This window comes from Lepidochelys kempii, chromosome 3, assembly GCF_965140285.1.
Source record: "Lepidochelys kempii isolate rLepKem1 chromosome 3, rLepKem1.hap1, whole genome shotgun sequence".
Classification (NCBI taxonomy): Eukaryota; Metazoa; Chordata; order Testudines; family Cheloniidae; genus Lepidochelys; species Lepidochelys kempii.
Window position 1 is genome coordinate 24,402,645 of NC_136382.1, and position 19,325 is coordinate 24,421,969.

The window sequence follows — 19,325 nt, forward strand, 5'->3', positions numbered from 1 at the left end:
AGATGTATGAAGAACTTTATGAAAAGAAAGAGGAAGGTAAATACCTTGAAGCGTTTGAAAGATTTCCACAGCGTAAATGTATCATGGCATATCTCTGCTATTTACCAACTGACTTAGCATAAAAGTGGCATGCATGAATACAGGCACTTTAAAAGACAGCATCAAGAGGAAGCATGCAATTAAAGGGACAGAGGGAGTCTAGGATTCAAATGTAGGTTTTGTGGAAAAAATGTAAAAAATATATTGGTAATAGAAATGTGTTCATGATTTTTTTAAAAATCAGTGCTCTATGTGCAGAATTGTATTTAGAAGTATCTATATTAACTACAAAGCACATGGGCTTACCCGAAATGGTAATCTGGTGGAGCAGATGAAATTATAATTATTTATTATGTGTATTACCATAGCGCCTAGGGGTTCTAGTCATAGACCAGGAATCTGGTAGTACTTCACCAGCTATGTTTAGCAGCATGTCCTGGTTTGCTGCCCTGGGCCAAAGCCTTTTCCAGGCTCCTTCCAGGAACATTTCACTTTATGGCATGAATCTGGAAGACATACCAAGCATCAAATTGCCCTGTATGCATCTGGTACCTTTTGTAGCTAAGTCAGTGTAATCACACAGATGAAGTGTCCTTGCAGAGTCCATTCTGCAATGTTTGAGTGCCTTACGTCCTAAGGACTGAATATTGGCTACTTTGCATTATCTATCAATGTGCAATATTTCTTACGGTCTATCCATTGAGAAGATAAAACTGATCCTTCCATCTCAGGCCCCTTCTTTGCCTTTGGGCCCAGAATTCTAAAGTTGGGAGGCTTCTTATAGCTGTTCCAGAGATGAATGGATCCAAGAAAAAAGCAACAGAATTTTCAGTGGAACCTTCAATCTGAGCACTGAAATACTGTCCATCCTTAAGCTTCTTTGTTTTTCTTTGCACCATTCCTGGAGGCACTGCAATACCAGGTCAATGCCTGCGGTGGACAGATCAAGCTCCTATTCCATCCCCCTGTTTCAAAAATCAATTTAATATACAGTCCTCAAATAAAGGACATATCAGATGTTAAACTGATAAGAACAGATACTACACTTGATCTTAAGTTTCTTGTTAGACAGGGACACCTAACGAGTTGATGGGAAAATAATTTCAACCAGGGATCAGTATTAAAAAGCAGGAAACCTCTCTTTCTATCCTCTCAGCGGTGACCGACTGTGAAATACACATGTGATTTTTTTAACAGCACATTCACAGGGTATGTCTACATTGCAATGTAAGCCCAGGTTAGTGGGACTCGAGTCAGCTGACCTGTGTTAGGGAACTCTGGGCTAGCGTATTCACATTATATTTTAACCCTATGTTAAGACTTTTCTAAACCATGCTCAAACCTAGAACTCTGATGTCCACACTGCAGTGTGCAGACATGAGTCAAAATAACCATATCCCAGAGTCCCTAGCACCCCTGCCCCCAAAATGTGGCTGCTCTAGCCCTATGACCGTGGTGCACTGTGGGAAAACTTTACTGCCAACACGTTACCAGGAAGCAACTCAATTTGCAAAAGGCTTGATCAGTTCACTCTTCCTTGCAAGCCCAGGAGGCTCTCCGATAGTGTGCTTGCAGACCAATAATCAGAAGAGAATGGGTTAATGCTGACCTGAGCTGCTGCCATTTGCAAAGTGGGGGTGCCTTCTGTTTTCAATAGAGCAGATTACAGATTGTTGGGAGAGAGGAAGCCATCCCATGGAATTGTGAGATACTTCTGGCTGACTCTTGGGTGGGACCCAAGTCAAGCGGGGCTGCGTCTACACTGCAAAGCAACAGGACTCAGACCCTGGGTCCTGGCTTAACTCAAGCTTGGACCCTCCAGCCCTGCAGGTTCCTGGGACCCTGGATCTGAGCCCTGGTTTAGCGCAATTGTAGCATAGATGTCAGAGGGGTTAGGCTTGAGCCCAGGCTCAAGCATGGGCTTACGTTGCAGTGTAGACAGACCCACAAAGGCTCGAGCTCTTTTTTAACAGAGAACCCTAGTACAAACATTGCAGGTAAACTGGGAAATTCACTTCTATTAACTCCTGGCTGAGAAACCACCAAAGGAGTTAAATTTTGGATTCTTTCCTGTTCTTGGATTCCCCAAGAGACTTGAAGCAGTGAGAAATAACCCATTCCTCCTGAACAGAACTCTAAGGGCACCATTAAGTATTTCAGATGACGCCACTGAATTTTGCATTTTGAAGGTCATGGCTTGATGTGTAAGCCCCTGAAGCCAGAACACTTCAGTGGTAGGACCCAGGATCATTGATTCAGGCAACAGAGTTGAAATTGTTGGCATTTTCTGGTAACTTGAAAAGGGTAAAAGGGATCTTCATCACTAACTGACTGAATAAACCACAAAAAGATGGGTGTGATAAATTCTGATTTTACTTGTGAGAACAGCAATACAAAACATTGCACTGAGGGGTCAAATCAGAAGAAAAAAGTAGCGGAACTCAAAAGCGCCATCAACTGGTTTATATTTCAATGTAAGCTTACACTTTAGCGCAGAAGAGGGCAGCTACCACAAAAAAAGTTCCAGCTCATTGTAGTATATAGGAACAGAGTAGCAATAAATAATAATACCTAGTTTGTATGCAGCAATTTTTCATTAGTAGCTCTCCAAGTGCTTTACAAAGGAGGTCAGTATCACTATCACCGTTTTACAGAGGGGGAAATTGAGGTATAGAGTCATATTTGCCCAAGGCCATCCAGCAGGCCAATGGCAGAGCCAGCAATAGAACCCAGGTCTCCTGAGTCCCAGTCTAATGCAGAATCCACTAAGCAAAATTGCTTTCCTTTAAATAGTTCTCAAGCCGTCCAGTAGTGTTCACGGCTGTGTCCTGTGTTTTAGAGCCACCCAGACACCAGCCAAAGTAGTATTTGTGACGAGGCCTTACCTGTTGTCTATATTTAATGAACAAAGTTACTTGGACCCCACTGTTCCCATGTAGTCCTTCATATTATATTTGTTATGTAAAGAGCACAAGACACAGCACTCACTGTGCCACTGAGAGCCAGCCACTTTTGACTGGTGGACACATCATTGTTCTTTTTCTCATATTCTAGTGAGAAAACCTTTGGATTTTTCTGCTGCAGTTAATGTTAAAGCAATTAAACTGTTGTGCAAGTCATAAGTCTCTAATCCTGTTAATAAAATCAGTGCCTGAAGCCATAACATAATATTAAATGGCTAAGACTAAGACTTGAGACATTAAGGTGAACAGCAGTTAGTCAGTGTCCAAGCTGGAAGGGCCAGGTCATATAATTCTTTTTCCATATTCCAAATTCTTCATTGTTCTCCTTAAAAACAAGCCCAAATAAACACCAGCAGCCTAGCAGCTACAGTTATAAACCAGTGCATATATGTTGAAATAATATTTCTGTAAGGAAACAGATTTCAAATTCTGAAAGGGAATTTCCTTTGATCCATCCACTGCCCTTTTTTAAAGTTACTAATACTTTTCACTTACTAGTGTTTAGGGCCTGATCCCAAGCCCACTGACTTCTGTGGGCTTTGGGCCAGGCCCACGCTTCATTTCTTCCAGTGATCTCACAGTACTTTGTAAAGGTGGGAAACTATGAGAAGTGAAGGTCAAATTTGCAAGCATGGGTGCCTGAAATTGGGCAGATAAATACATACTTTTAAAGTAGCCTTATTTTCAAAGGTGCTGGGCACTAGCAACTCCCATTCAAGTCAATGGAAGCTGTGGGCCTCTCTAAAAGTAAGGCCATTTATTTATTATGTAAAGCTGTATTGGGTGACTAAATATCATTTATTATGATTCTAAATTTAAGCAGCCACTGTAATAAGAATGTGACTGACTCCAGTGGCTACTGTTTGGGATTTGCAATCTAGCCCGTTCTCCCCAGACTATCTCTGTCTGTGTGTGCGTGCATGCAGGCATGCGTGGGGGGAAGAGGGGTTCAAGTGCAGCACTGGCCCCTGTTCTTCCTAGGCTATTTGTGCATTTGTCTTTCTTTCTGGGGGGGTGGGAGGTTGGCAGCCATGGCCCATTACCCCTTAGGCTGTGTACCTGTGGATGTCCGTCTGTGTGTGTGTGTCCATGCCCCTGTTCCCCTCACTCTGTCTGTCTTTCTGAGTTGGTGGTGACGGTTGCACCTTGGCCTCTGTCTCCTCCCCGCCCTCTGCTGTGTGTGTGTATCATGGGGTGTGGGTTACAGCCAGGGCCAGCTCTAGACCAAATGGTGCCCCAGGGGAGAAACTTCTTAGGTGCTGCCCCCCCCAACAATTTGCTAAACTTTTGAATACCTTATGCCACACCAAGCCTGGCACCCCCTGAAGCCCGGCACCCCCTGAAGCCCAGCACCCCAGGTGGTAACCTGCCCCTAAATCTGGCCGCGGTTGCAGCCCTCCCCTGCCCCCCCCCCCAGGCTGTGTGTATATGTGGGGGGGCGGGGGGGAGGAATTGCAGTCCTGTCCCCTGTTCCCCTCAGGATGTATCTGTCTGTGTGGGGGTTGCAGCCCTGACCTCCCAAAAAGCTGTGTGGGCGTGGGGTGTGGGGGGAAGCTGCAGCCCTAGTCCGTTCCCCCTAGGCTGTGGATAACTGTGTGTGTTTATGTGCGGGGCGGGGAGGGGGGGTTATAGCTCTGGCCCCTTTTCCCCCCAGACTGTGCATATCTGTTTGTGTGTATGTGTGTGTGTGGGGGGGGGTTATAGCTCAGCCCCCTGTTCCCCCCAGCTTGTGTGTATCTCTGTGTGTGTGTGTGAGCTCTGCCCTCTATTCCCCCCCCCCCAAGTTTTGTATATCGGGGGGGGGTTAGCTCTGCCCTCTATCCCCCACCTCCCCCCCCAGGTTGTGTGTATCTCTGTGTGTGTGTGTTAGCTCTGCCCTCTATTCCCACCCCCCAGGTTTTGTATATCTGTGGGGGGGGTAGCTCTGCCCTCTATTCCCCCCCCCCAGGTTGTGTGTATTTGGCGGGGGTGGGGGGCAGGTGTTGCGTCCCTGGCCCCCAGGCTGTGTGCATCTGGCCCCCAGGCTGTGTGCATCTATAAGGGAGGGGTGGAGGGTTGCAGCCCTGGTCCCCCCAACACTTTCCCGCAGGCTGTGGGGCTTGGTCGGCGGCTGGCGGGCAGCAGGCCCGGCGCTGGCGGCAGGCGGAAGGGCAGTGGTTGGCTGGGCGCGGCACAGCGAGCCCCGGGCAGGGCAGGGCAGGGCCCGTCCCGTCATCACTTCCCCACAGCAGCAGCGGGCGGGGATGCCCGGAGAAGGCTGGTGCGCTCGGCGCTGACCTCGCTCCCGCTGGGTCCCTGTCGCTGCAGAGATCCTCCTCCTCCCCCGCGCCGCCCGGCTGCAGCAGCGGCCGCCAGCAGCGGGCCCCGGCCGCCGCCATGGACTCCTGCAGCTCGGACGAGTCCCAGGGCCACTCGGCCTGCAACAGCCCGCTCACCCCGGCGCAGCAGGCGGCGGCAGCGGCCGGCGCCGAGCAGGACTGGGCGGCGGCCAAGGCTTTCTACGACAACCTGGTGTCCACCAAGAGACCCCGCCCGGTGAGTGCAGCCGGCGGCAGCCCGGAGGTGGGGCGGGGGGGAGCCCTCGGGGCTCATAAACAGCTGTGTTTGTTTCCTTCCTCCTCTCTCAGATGCGTGCCCTGTCTGTCCGCCTCCCTCTGCCGAGCCTTCCCTCCAAACCCCGGGCCTGGCTTCCCCGTGTGCCACCCCCTCCCGGTGTCACCCCCATCTTCTCTTCCCTGGGTCACTGGGTGCCATCCCCACCCTCTCCTTCCTGGATACATCGCCCTCCAGCTCCCATGTTATCCTCCCCGTGTGCCACCCCCGTCCTCTCCTCCCGGGGCGCCATCCTCCTCCCCGTGTGCCACCCCCGTCCTCTCCTCCCGGGGCGCCATCCTCCTCCCCGTGTGCCACCCCCGTCCTCTCCTCCCGGGGCGCCATCCTCCTCCCCGTGTGCCACCCCCGTCCTCTCCTCCCGGGGCGCCATCCTCCTCCCCGTGTGCCACCCCCGTCCTCTCCTCCCGGGGCGCCATCCTCCTCCCCGTGTGCCACCCCCGTCCTCTCCTCCCGGGGCGCCATCCTCCTTCCCGTGTGTCACTCCCGTCCTCTCCTCCCGGGGCGCCATCCTCCTTCCCGTGTGTCACTCCCGTCCTCTCCTCCCGGGGCGCCATCCTCCTCCCCGTGTGCCACCCCCGTCCTCTCCTCCCGGGGTGCCATCCTCCTTCCCGTGTGTCACTCCCGTCCTCTCCTCCCGGGGTGCCATCCTCCTTCCCGTGTGTCACTCCCGTCCTCTCCTCCCGGGGAGCCATCCTCCTCCCCGTGTGCCACCCCCGTCCTCTCCTCCCGGGGCGCCATCCTCCTCCCCGTGTGCCACCCCCGTCCTCTCCTCCCGGGGCGCCATCCTCCTTCCCGTGTGTCACTCCCGTCCTCTCCTCCCGGGGCGCCATCCTCCTTCCCGTGTGTCACTCCCGTCCTCTCCTCCCGGGGCGCCATCCTCCTCCCCGTGTGTCACTCCCGTCCTCTCCTCCCGGGGCGCCATCCTCCTTCCCGTGTGTCACTCCCGTCCTCTCCTCCCGGGGCGCCATCCTCCTTCCCGTGTGTCACTCCCGTCCTCTCCTCCCGGGGAGCCATCCTCCTCCCCGTGTGCCACCCACGTCCTCTCCTCCCGGGGCGCCATCCTCCTCCCCGTGTGCCACCCCCGTCCTCTCCTCCCGGGGCGCCATCCTCCTCCCCGTGTGCCACCCCCGTCCTCTCCTCCCGGGGCGCCATCCTCCTCCCCGTGTGCCACCCCCGTCCTCTCCTCCCGGGGCGCCACCCTCCTCCCCGTGTGCCACCCCCGTCCTCTCCTCCCGGGGCGCCATCCTCCTCCCCGTGTGCCACCCCCGTCCTCTCCTCCCGGGGCGCCATCCTCCTCCCCGTGTGCCACCCCCGTCCTCTCCTCCCGGGGCGCCATCCTCCTCCCCGTGTGCCACCCCCGTCCTCTCCTCCCGGGGCGCCATCCTCCTCCCCGTGTGCCACCCCCGTCCTCTCCTCCCGGGGCGCCATCCTCCTCCCCGTGTGCCACCCCCGTCCTCTCCTCCCGGGGCGCCATCCTCCTCCCCGTGTGCCACCCCCGTCCTCTCCTCCCGGGGCGCCATCCTCCTCCCCGTGTGCCACCCCCGTCCTCTCCTCCCGGGGCGCCATCCTCCTCCCCGTGTGCCACCCCCGTCCTCTCCTCCCGGGGTGCCATCCTCCTTCCCGTGTGTCACTCCCGTCCTCTCCTCCCGGGGCGCCATCCTCCTCCCCGTGTGCCACCCCCGTCCTCTCCTCCCGGGGTGCCATCCTCCTTCCCGTGTGTCACTCCCGTCCTCTCCTCCCGGGGTGCCATCCTCCTTCCCGTGTGTCACTCCCGTCCTCTCCTCCCGGGGTGCCATCCTCCTTCCCGTGTGTCACTCCCGTCCTCTCCTCCTGGGGAGCCATCCTCCTCCCCGTGTGCCACCCACGTCCTCTCCTCCCTGGGTGCCATCCTCCTCCCCGCGTGCCACCCACGTCCTCTCCTCCCTGGGTGCCATCCTCCTCCCCGTGTGTCACCCCCGTCCTCTCCTCCTGGGGTGCCATCCACACCTCCCTGTGTGTCACCTTCCCCCCATTTCTCTCTCCTTCTTCCCCCCCCATCTGCCGTCTCTCACCCTTCCATTGTCTACAGCCTAAGCCCCAAAATGCCATCACTGTGGCAGTCTCCTCTCGGGCTCTCTTTGACATGGTGAAAGACAGGAAAATCTATGAAGAGGAAGGGGTGGAGACCTATGTGAAGTACCAGGAAGAAAACGAGAACCTCCCCCTGAAGCCTGGGCCAGCTTTCTACTTTGTCAAGGTAAGACACTCCATTTAAAAATTCAGCTAAGCTTTCCGTTCCACAAACTGCCTTACACAGAGTTTCCTGCCTGCCTCCACCCTTCCCCAGAGCCAGAGTGGTTGGTAAATACATCCGTTTACATAATCATGCAGCCAGAAGCCTTTTCTCACATAAAAATACACTAAACATGGCTCCTAGGTTTGTGTGCTGGAGGGGAACTACTCCAGGATGTCACACCAGGGAGGATGCTGAAAGCTCAAGCCCAAATTTGGGGAAGAGGAGGAGTCTTCTACTGAACACAGTGAGGCTGCTGGAAAATGATTTCAGGCTTAGTGGCCTGTTTGAGTTGATTGAGTAATCTCAGTTTGGTCTCTTTATCTCCCGACTGAAATAAATTAGAATTATTTTAATCTCCTCCCCTCCCTGAGTCAGTAAAGATACAAGCCTGTGTAAGATCATGTAGTATTTCCTACTGAAAAACTGGCACAGTTTAGATGGAGGAAGTTAATAGCCTCTTGGGAATCTAAAGGATGGTTTCATACACAAGGTGTGGTTAGGAGGGTAGAATTAATGCCCAGAGTCATGGTAGACAGAAAATTCATTTCCTTTTAAGGCGTTGTCAGATAATTTAGGCCCCAAACCAGGGGCATAGCTACAGGTGGACCTGGGTAGGCTGCAGCCCACCCACTTAGCATCCAGGCCCACGCCCTGCCCCAGCTCTGCTCTGGCCCCAGCGCTAGCCCCGCCCAGACCTGCAAGATACTGCACGCCAGGTGCACCCAGCTCGACCAGAGGGGGAGGAACAGCAGTGACACAGCAGCAGAGTGCTTGACGAACACGCCGCAGCAGGGGGAGGGCGACCCGCCCACCCAGAAGCGGCGATCATCAAAATACACAGGCCTAATACACAGGCCTGCCGCCTCGGGGAGCCAGGCTTGGCGTGGGGCAGTGTGACGGGGATGGGTGCCAGGAGCCATGTGCGCTGCAGAGTGGCGTCTCCTCATGGAGCTGGGTGCATGTATGAGGCCCTGGGGGGCCCCTGGCCAGAGCATCCGTCATTCCCCACAAGGCCAGCTGGACTGGTGGGGTTGGACGGAGGTGGGCCCCCCGATCCCTCTTGCCCCCCATCATTGCCCGCCCACCCAAATGTTCCATGCTAGCTACGGCACTGCCCCAAACTTGTGTGGGTTTTAATTAGTTATAAAACCAAATAAGTTCTTTACTCAGTGTGGAATGACAAAGGTTGATATTGACACCCTATCAAGGAAGATAGTAGCTGAAATAAATGGTCAAAAGGTGAACGATCCTGTGACTGATATCAAAGCATCTCAGAAAATAGCATCCACTATTGTGAGGCTGCAAATAAGCCACATGGCAGCAGTCAGAATCAATAGAGATGGGACCAAGATATATCTATTTTGGAAGATGATTTTAAAAAAAACTAGATACGTTCATGGAACATAGGTCCATCAATGGCTATTAGTCAGGGTGGACAGGGATGGTGTCCCTAGCCTCTGTTTGCCAGACGCTAGGAATGGATGACGGGATGGATCACTTGATGATTGCCTGTTCTGTTCATTCCCTCTGGGGCACCTGGCATTGGCCACTGTCAGAAGACAGGATACTGGGATAGATGGACCTTTGGTCTGACCCAGTATGGCTGTTCTTATGTTTTTAAGACAGAGGTGGGCAAACTAAGGCCCGCGGGCCACATCCGGCCTGCAGGACTGTCCTGCCCGGCCCCTGAGCTCCTGGACGGAGAGGCTAGTCCCCGGCCCCTCCCCCGCTGTTCTCCCTCCCCCATAGGGACGCCACCGCACGGGTAGCGCGGCTCGCACCCGCCCACCTCTCCGGCTTTCCAGTAAGCCTGTCCGGGCCGCTCTGAGCAGCATGGTAAGGGGGTGGGGGGAGGGGGTTGGATAAGGGGCAGGGGGTCCTGGGGGGCAGACAAGGGGCAGTTGGATGGGGCGGAGGTTCGGGGGGGGCGGTCAGGAGACAGGGAACAGGGGGGGTTGGATAGGGGGTTGGGTGTCAGGAGGTCCCGGGAGGAGGGGGAGAGCGAGCGGGGGGGGTTGGATAGGGGGTGGGGTCCCGTGGGGGGGCGGTTAGGGGTGGAGGGGTTCCAGGAGGGGGCGGTCAGGGGACAAGAAGCAGGGTGGGGGGGGTTGGATGGGTCAGGAGTTCTGAATGGGGCTGTCAGGGGACAGGAAGTGGGAGGGGGCGGATGCCAGGCTGGTTGCAGACGCACAGCCTTCCCTACCCGGCCCTCCATACCATTTTGCAACCCTGATGTGGCCCTTGTGCCAAAAAGTTTGCCCACCCCATCTTAAGATGTACCAGGAGCAGGTTTAAATACTTGCCCAAGCTTTTGAGTGTAATATTATAAGGAAAGTGAAGCTTTTCAGATTGGACAGCTTGGATCAAGCCCTACATAGGACCCTGTACAAGTTGCTAAATTAATTCTCAAACTTCATGACCTGATACAACTCTTGTCCCACGATAAAACAACACCTCAGTTTTTCTCTGTTTACTCACTTCAATTAGAATTTACCTGACTAACAATGTGGGTTCAATATGAATAGAATTCCTTGCTCTATTTAAAAATAAAAACATTTATGACTGGTTTCAAACGTTGCTGGTGCAATGAGAACCAGGCAAAGAAACTGACTCTGATTCAGGGGCCTATATGCAGGAGTGAAACTGACTATTTTGTTTTCATTGTGTGAGCTAAGAGATATGCCAAAGGTAAACAACCCTAAATGATGTAGGGTAAACTATATTTAAAATAGTCTTTCATCTTTGGTTATTTAAATGTTTCTGATAAACACAGACTTCAGCAGGGTTTCTTGATTGTTATAGAGGAGAGAATTTGGTCCACAGAGTTCATTTTAGTTCTTCAGGGAATTGTCACCTCACAGGCCTCACCAATGCAGTTTTTGAGAAGATCTACTGGACTGTCCGTAATTAAAGAGACTAGCTTGGAGGAAGAGTCTATGGCATAGCATTTCCATGTGGATTTAAAATAGACCCTTAACTTTAATTGTTATAAGACTGGCCTCAGAAAGGTTTTGAGTAGCTAAACATTTTTTACCACTTATGACCAAATTATGGATGTGCTGGATGGAGGGGCAAAAAGAAATAGGTGACAGCCATGATGCGATTACTTGTGGTCTCCTAAGTGCAACAGGGAGAACAGCCACCAGCAACACTCAGCACCTTAGCAAGGATGTGTCTGGGCAGGATGGAAGCAGGACAATGAAAACACCCCTCCCACACACCAACAGGGCTACAGTGGATGGAGCACATGCTACACCATTTTACAAGTATAATAACTACTCCATATGGGTACGAGCATGCTCCCACGAGCCTCCACAAGCAGAATGTGTTTTCAAAAGAGCCTAAGAGTTAGATGCCCAGTTCCCAATGAATTTCAATAAGATTTGACTGCCCCACTCCCATAGGCTTATTTGAAAATCCTAGTTTTTAGGTAGTGTACCTCCCCGCTCATTCTATTGCAGTTCAGGCTGTAAGAGCCATAAATTAGGCTCTTTAGATTTAATCATTTGAGCACTAATGATAATTTTTTTTTAAGGACAATTGGATTGGAATGTGCTCACAATATTTTTTTAAATATTAAACTGTAACATACTATACGTATGTTTGGTTGGGTGATATGGGATTGTTTACTCCAGGTTTCAGTCCCTGAGGCCAGAAGGCCAGAAGATGATCATTGGATCATCTAGTCACTAGTCTGACCTCCTGCATAACACATAGGGCACTAAATTTCAAATCTGATGAGGGATTATTTTCTACTTAGATGCAGAAATGAATAGTTCTTAAATAGTATCTCTGTATATGGACTCCTTTAAGGGAAAGCTTTAATATGTTGTTTGTATTACCATAGCACCTAGGAGGCCGAGTCATACCAGAACCCCATTGTGCTAGGCACTGAACAACAAGAACAAACTGAACAACAAGACAGCCCTTGCCCCACAGAGATTAATGTAGAACAACAGTCAAGGTTTGCTGACTTTTCAAGCCTAAAACCTTGAGTTTCTCACTAAAAAATTAATTAAGCTTTCAAGTCCACAAAAGTAACTTTTCCAGGTGAACAGCATTACCTGCCACTTCAGAAGGGATTTCTGTTTACCTTCAGGTTGGACTTTTGGGGCCAAATCATCAAATGCTGTAAATCAACATAACTCCATTGAAATGAGTGGAATCTAGCTGACTTACACCAACTGATGATCTGGCCATGGTGGATTTGCTTTGTTTACAGTTTCTTTAAATTTCAAGAAAGTTGCAGTAAAAATAAGTGTGGTCGACACAGTCACTGTAATCGACAGAATCTTATAAGTCACTACATCCACAAGGTGCTTGGAAGTGTGTACCAGATAATGAAAAAAATAAAAACATGATGAATTACAGTAGCCAATACACTAACATATCACCCTCTGCACTAAATGTATCCTCTTATCTGATACTTCAATGAATATGCAGTGTTGTTGTAGCCATGTCAGTCCCAGGATAATAGAGAGACAAGGTGGGTGAGGTAATACCTTTTATTGGACCAACTTCTGTTGGTGAGAGGGACAAGATTTTAAGCTACACAGGTCTGGGAAAGGTTATGAGAATGGCACAGCTAAATGCAAGATCAAACAGATAATTTAGTATAAGTAGTTAGCAAATATTGTAAGGGACCATTCAAGATGAAGTTAACACCCCTGTAATCATAGGACACAAAAGGGGGCTACGGGGTTGCAGATTGTTGTAATAAGCCATAAATCCTGTGTCTTTATTAAGACCATGATTTTTAGTGTCTAGCAAAGTTATGAATTTCAGCTACCAGGCTTCTCTTTTGCAAGTGTTGTGGAGGTTTCCTTTGAGGATGAGGACTGATAGGTCAGATATAGAGTGACTGGTTTGTGAAAAGTCCCACAAAGCGAAAGCGTGATATTACCTTGCCCACCTCGTCCCTTCAATAAATACTGGAATACTACAGGCCCGTGGACACAAGGTGGGAAAGGGGACATAGGGAGCCTTATCCTTTCTCTGTAGGTCTATAGATGGCTGTCACCTAGAGCTTTCCTAAGCATAGTCCACACAACAAGGCCAAGAATTTCAAAACTAAGTGCCTAAAGGTAGGTTATTAAGTGCACATTTAAGCACCTAAATAAGTGGTCTGTTTTTTAAAAGCACCATCTTGTTCCTTTATTTTTTCTGATACCCTGGGTCACTGGTTCTCAGACGTATTTGATCGGGCCCCCCTTCTTTGTGTATGTAGCTGTTTACGCTCCCAACCCTCCCGTGCGTATACCACCACCCAGCGTTGCGCCAGCAGCACAGAAATAAGGGAGGCAACATGAAAAGTGATATTTGTCAGTGTCACTTTTCACAGCAGACTTAGCACTCCACTGCCACCCTTACTTCTGACAGCTGGAATTCCGCCGCCTCCAGGTGAAGGATTGGGGGGCAGGGAAGGAAAACCTGAGCCTAGGTTGTCTCCTCGTCAGGGATTGAGGGATCCCGAGCCTGGGTGCCAGGGCCCTTCTGCAGGAGCCCCAGCCACCCAAGACTGACAGAGCTCTTAAAAAACAAAAACACACACACACAGATCTCACCCCCCTTGACATATTCCTGTGACTCCCTTGGGAGGCCTACCCCATAGTTTGAGAACCACTGCCCTAGGGTAAGCAGGATCTATCCAACTCACTACTTGGATTAGAATCCTCCAAGGGAAATATGTACTAGATAGGGCAGGATTTAATGCTCAATATTTAGGGACAAATTGTCAACCCTGCCTTCCTAAATAGTGTCTACACCAAACCTGCATTTGTAATCACATACATAAAGGCACTTTATGCTTGCTTGTGAATTTTGCAGGAGGAATTTAGATGTTGAGTTTAAAAAGTGTTTCTCAATACCTGTATCCGTTAACAAAATTTCATAAAGGATTACCAAAAAGTATTAATAGTTACCATCTACAATTTAAACAGCTGTACAGGTCTGGAAAAAAAATAATCTTTTGGCTCCTGGAGAAATCCCATTATCCAAAACCAGGAAAAACTCCAGTTAAATACAGATCATAGTAAAACAAATATACTTCAACCTTCAGAATCTAGAAAGATTAGATGCCACAGTTCATCTGAAAACTAAAAGAAGACCTTTGGTTGTGTACAGTACCGTTGCGGATTTATTTTAGCTGATGATAGGTGTCCCAAGTAAAAGTTACTTCATTATAAAGTTGAATTCTGTAACTTTCATAAAAAGAAAACGGCTTATTTGCTTCTCTTATAACAAGTCCCAGAAAATAGTTGCTGGGAGGTGAAGAAGGGAAATGAATAAAACAGGTTTGGCAAGTTTAAACTGCCAAACTGCTTTTCACATTCTTCTTCAAGGCAGGGCCCATGTGTCTGACCAAAATTACTCTGCTTGAGAGGGTGCATATGCAGCTTGTTTACGCACATCGATGTTTCTAACCGGCAGGCACTGGAGCAGGTCAATGCCCGGCTTCGTGAGTTGTACCCTAATGATGAGGAGCTATTTGATATTGTTCTGATGACTAATAACCATGCCCAAGTGGGAGTGAGACTCATCAACAGCATCAATCACTATGGTAAGTAAAATAAATAACACCCTGTAGAGCTGCTTGCTGCCATGATGTAAACGGAAGCATTTTCAGTTTGCTCACTCTGACCCTGGAATGGGCAGGTTTTTTTGATCCAGATACCCATTGCAAGGTGAATGAGGTTTCATTTGTTCTGACACACACAAATAGAGTGTGTTAAACAGGATTTGGCCCAAAGCTCTAGACTTAACTTGTCAAGTCTGAATCTCAATTTCTAAGGAAAGGTCCTTGAATGTTTCTTTATTTTGTATTTTTCCCTCTAAACTTGCAATCACTGAGCTGTCTCAGAGGGATTTTGGTGGGGATTCTTGGGGGATAAGGAACAATCAAACACTGTGGCCAGTTAAACCTCTTAAAGTTGTTAAAAGTCGGACTACTACTGAACACGGAAAACGTCTTTAAAAGTTTAACATTAATTGAAAAATAAAATTCCTCTTGTAGAACTACAGTGTCAGTTCCTCAGCTGATGTAAATTGGTGTCACTCCATTGATTCTGAATCATCACTTTATAAAACTGGAAGTCTTCAGACGGACATAGAGGAAGTCCTTAGCTGAATATCTGGCCACTATGTCCTTCTCAAGATTCATATTAAGTTTCAGTCTTTCCAACATGTGACTGCAAGAGTTGTCCAACATGTGACTGCAAGAGTGCATGTAAGCTGGTATCCCAGCTACAGATGACCCCATGTTTCAGAGGAAGTGGGAAAAGTAGCTTTTGCTCAGTGAGGAATTGGGACAACTGTGCAGCAAGGACAGATCTTAACATTTCAGAAATTTCACTCTGTTCAGATAGTAACTGTATTTTGTTTGTGTTAGGACAAAAACACAGCAGGGTTGCACCTTGTCATACTTTGTTTGTTTCCTCTGTATCTGAGATTTTCATGCCTGTTTTTAGGTTTATCGATTGAACGCTTCTGTATGACTGGTGGAGAAAGCCCTATTGGTTACCTAACAGCATATCTTACCAACTTATACCTTTCTGCTGACTCTGAAAAAGTCCAAGAAGCTATAGAAGCAGGTTTGGATTGGCTCTTACCTTGGTTTATTTCCCACTTACGCCTATTAACACATGAACTCAAAAATTACATGTATCTTTTCCACAGGAGTAGAAAAGATTGCACTCCATATTTATTTCAGTAAATATGGAGTGCAATCCATATATGTAATATCAACTTGTCACTGATTTTATTTAATGATTATTATTCTTCTGCTTGGATTCTGTTTCTTATAATGCCCCTCTTTGCCCCCTGCACTGTGCCAGTAATGCCAGCCTAACCAATCCTTTTCTTTATCTCTTGCTCCCAGCTTCATATCTTCACCCATGCTGCCCCCTCCCTTGCATGACCACCAGAGTACCAGTCCTGCCTCCTGTCTCACGCAAATTATTCCTGATGTCACCTTTCCTCTGATGTCAAAAATTAGCCAACATCCAGTGCCCTCTGCACTACAACATTAGAAAGAAGAGAGTGAGCTTAAAATAAAAATAAATAAAGCTGGAATAAATATTGTCCTCAGAATTTCCCAGTATTTAATCATAGATCTTAAAGATTAATCATAAAATATCAGGGTTGGAAGGGACCTCAGAAGATCATCTCGTCCAACCCCCTGCTGAAAGCAGGACCAATCCTCAATTTTTGCCCCAGTTCCTGAAATGGCCCCCTCAGGGATTGAACTCACACCCCTGGGTTTAGCAGGCCAATGCTCAAACCACTGAGCTATATTTCTTATCTTCAGTGTGATTTAGGGTCCAATCCTGCAAACACTTATGACTGAAAGTAACTATTCATGAGAATAATCTCACTTAAATCAATGGGACTGCTTGCATATGTAAAGTTACTCCTATGCATAAATCTATCTGGGGTCAGGGCCTTAGACTGTAAGTGCCTCTGGGCAGTGAAGTTTTGTACCCATTCTGTGTCTATGCAACAGCAATAAAAATTAATAATAGTGAGTCCACTGGAAACTGCTAATTGAGCTTCTGATGTATTTTCAGGCATTGCATCTGCTACAATGTTCACTGCAAATAAAGACATACCTTACTGTGATAAGCAGTTGAGGGTGGCGTTTGATGGGGATGCTGTTCTCTTTTCCGATGAATCAGAGCAGATCGTCAAAGAGCATGGATTAGATAGATTTTATGAACATGAACAGATGAATGAGAATAAGCCCCTTGCACAGGTATCTGCTTCTTGAACTGTTAAGACAACTTTGCTTTTTTATTGCTAACATTGTAGTTGGTACTTTGATTTTGTTTTTCGTATGTGTACGTTATTTTTCTCTTAAATTTATACATTAATGTGTCTTGTTCTTCATGGATGTTTTATTTGTGATTCAAAGAACCTTTTAATTGTAACATCAATTTCATTATACCTGCTTGGATTTCCTTTTTCACGGACAGTCCTTAGAATGCACGTTTGATATTTAAGAGCCTGATCCTGCAGTCCTTCCACAGGACTCCCATTTAATTGGGAATATTGCATGAGTAAGAACATGAGGTTCTTGTAGCTACCTCTGGAGGTATTTTCATTTAATCATCCCCTAGAGGCCTGATCCAAAGTCCACTGAACTCATTGAAAAAGACTACTATTGATTTCAATGGACTTTGGGTCTGGTCCTAGGTAAGGTGAACATGGCAGCTTATATCCATTCATAGCAATCAGCCCCACCTCCAAACATACTGCTGTGGAATGTTTGGTCAGTATTTGTGATCCCTTGTTGCCCTCTGTGCATGTAACAGAATGCACATGTCTGGGCTTGGAATGTAATATCCATTCATACTTTGTTCCATGTTTTATTGTCATATGGAACAGCTATTGTACATCTCTCAATAACATATTAATAAAGAGTTGGCATTTGCTTCAAATACCAGAACGGTCCAAGTGTAATATTTATGTTCATTGTCAAACAGAATTATGATGTTTGTCCAGGAATGCAAACATGTTAGAATCAACTTAAACCAACTTTATTTTCATTTACACTGGTATAAATCAGAATAAGGGCCTGTTCTTTGAAAGCAATGGGAATTGCAGGTACTCAGTGTGTCAGAGTTTGACCCAAAATAGTTTTTGTTTTTAATTTTGGGCCTCCTCCTTCTGTCACTCAAACTAGTGTAAATCTGAAGGAACTCCACAGAAGTCAATGTAGTTACATGAGTGTAAAAAATCATTCTGAGAACAGAATCAGGTGTCGTTAAAAAGCAAAAGATATGTTTTTAATTTCATGAACTCTGGACAGAAACTCTGGACACAAACTGTGAATTAGGGATCTCCAGCCCCAGTCAGGGTCAGGACCCCTCTGAATTAGGCACTGTAGAGAACTATAGATGTACAAGATCTCTGCCCCAAAGATCATACAATCTAAGAAGACAGGCAACATTCAAAAAGAGTAAGAGGGATGCACTGAAATATATAGAAATTGTTATATACAAATATACTTTGTGGTGGGAGGGTATTCTATTATGCAAATAGGTATTGGTATTCAGCTGTTGCCCCACACAGCCAAGCTGTCATTTGCTGGTTGGATTTCTTTGTAGGCATTGTGTTGAGAAAGGATTCCAAGGAGGAGAAGGTTATGGATCATGGAAGGAGTTCTATACATAAGGGCCAGCATGGAAGAAAGTACAGAGATGTTTGTGGGAGAAGAGGAAAAACATTAAACCTGTTTCTGATATTTTATACCTAGGGTCCTTTGAAAGGTTTTCTGGAAGACTTAGGGAAGCTGCAGAAGAAATTTTATGCAAAAGACAAACGATTAGATTGTCCTATAAGGACCTACCTCGTCACAGCTAGAAGTGCAGCAAGTTCTGGAGCCAGAGTGCTGAAGACTCTCCGTAGCTGGGGTTTGGAGATTGATGAGGCGCTTTTCCTTGCAGGAGCTCCTAAAGGACCGATTTTGGTGAAAATCCGGCCTCATATTTTCTTTGATGATCAGATGTTTCACATTGAAGGAGCACAACAACTGGGTACTGTAGCAGCACATGTACCTTATGGCATTGGTCAGAAGTACAACAAATCCAAATGTAAAGATGACACTGTTAAAAAATAGCTTCCCTTAACTTAGACAGCCTCTAACACATCAATAGTTAAGTCTGAAAACTCTACATTTGTATATTATAAGGAGTATGTTTAAAGATTTGACCTCTGTAGCTAAAGAAGTTTTAAAAGGAAATATTTTTAATATAGGCATGTTTTTAATAGTTTTTTAATAGTACTCTTGAACACTTTTTGGTTTGGTTTGCTAGGTCTAGCACTGTAGTTTTTTTTTATATTAGGAAAAGTCTTGTGTTGTTTTTATATTTTAAGACATATTTTAAAGACTTATAAGTGTGTGACTTCTCTGAAAGGGTTGTAAATGGGTTATTTATAACATGAATCATGCTGCATAAAGAATATTTACAGGTTATTTTTGAAAAGACCAAAAACGTGGTGCGAGTATGTTTACCTATTCAGTGATTGTGTCATCATGAATCTTTGATTTGTATGGGTGATTTGTAATTCCAGTGGAAACTGTTAGTTTGTTTGGCCTTCTGTTTACAGGAACCCTTTATTTTTCTAAACTATTTTTCCTACTCGAATAAAGCTGACTTTGCAGAACATTGCCATTTTTCTGTGTTGGGGGTGGGGTGGGGGGGATTTTTTTTCCGCAACAAGGATCACTCAGAAGTTAAGGCTCTTCTGAGGCTTATGTAAAATGAGTTTGGTGACCTCAGTTCAGTTTCTGGTCGACCAGTGTCCACTTAAACACCACATTAATGTTCATTTGCACCATTGTTGATAAGCTGAGCAGAGAACCAAGGAATGACTGGGTATGGGAAAGGGAATTATGCATACCATGCACCTTCCCATCCAACCACCAGTCCATCTAG

General features: G+C 47.6%; 1 protein-coding gene and 1 non-coding gene across 2 annotated transcripts; one reads left to right on the plus strand and one right to left on the minus strand.

The window, feature by feature from the left end:
• Nucleotides 1-924: 924 nt before the first annotated feature.
• Nucleotides 925-1,115, minus strand: LOC140909819 (U2 spliceosomal RNA). Its single transcript, XR_012158359.1, has one exon. It is a non-coding gene; the product is annotated as a U2 spliceosomal RNA (small nuclear RNA).
• A 3,992-nt stretch (nucleotides 1,116-5,107) lies between these two features.
• Nucleotides 5,108-19,053, plus strand: NT5C1B (5'-nucleotidase, cytosolic IB). Its single transcript, XM_073335950.2, has 6 exons — nucleotides 5,108-5,537; nucleotides 7,684-7,851; nucleotides 14,320-14,449; nucleotides 15,357-15,479; nucleotides 16,455-16,639; nucleotides 18,143-19,053. The coding sequence occupies exons 1-6, from the start codon at nucleotides 5,379-5,381 to the stop codon at nucleotides 18,503-18,505; spliced, it is 1,128 nt and encodes a 375-aa protein (XP_073192051.1). The 5' UTR covers nucleotides 5,108-5,378; the 3' UTR covers nucleotides 18,506-19,053.
• The last annotated feature ends 272 nt before the right edge of the window (nucleotides 19,054-19,325 follow it).

Coding starts and splice junctions, on each gene's coding strand:
- NT5C1B (XM_073335950.2), top strand. CDS start 5,379: ATGGACTCCTGCAGCTCGGACGAGTCCCAGGGCCACTCGGCCTGCAAC. Junction 14,450..15,356: donor CAACAGCATCAATCACTATG/GTAAGTAAAATA, acceptor GCCTGTTTTTAG/GTTTATCGATTGAACGCTTC. Junction 15,480..16,454: donor CCAAGAAGCTATAGAAGCAG/GTTTGGATTGGC, acceptor ATGTATTTTCAG/GCATTGCATCTGCTACAATG.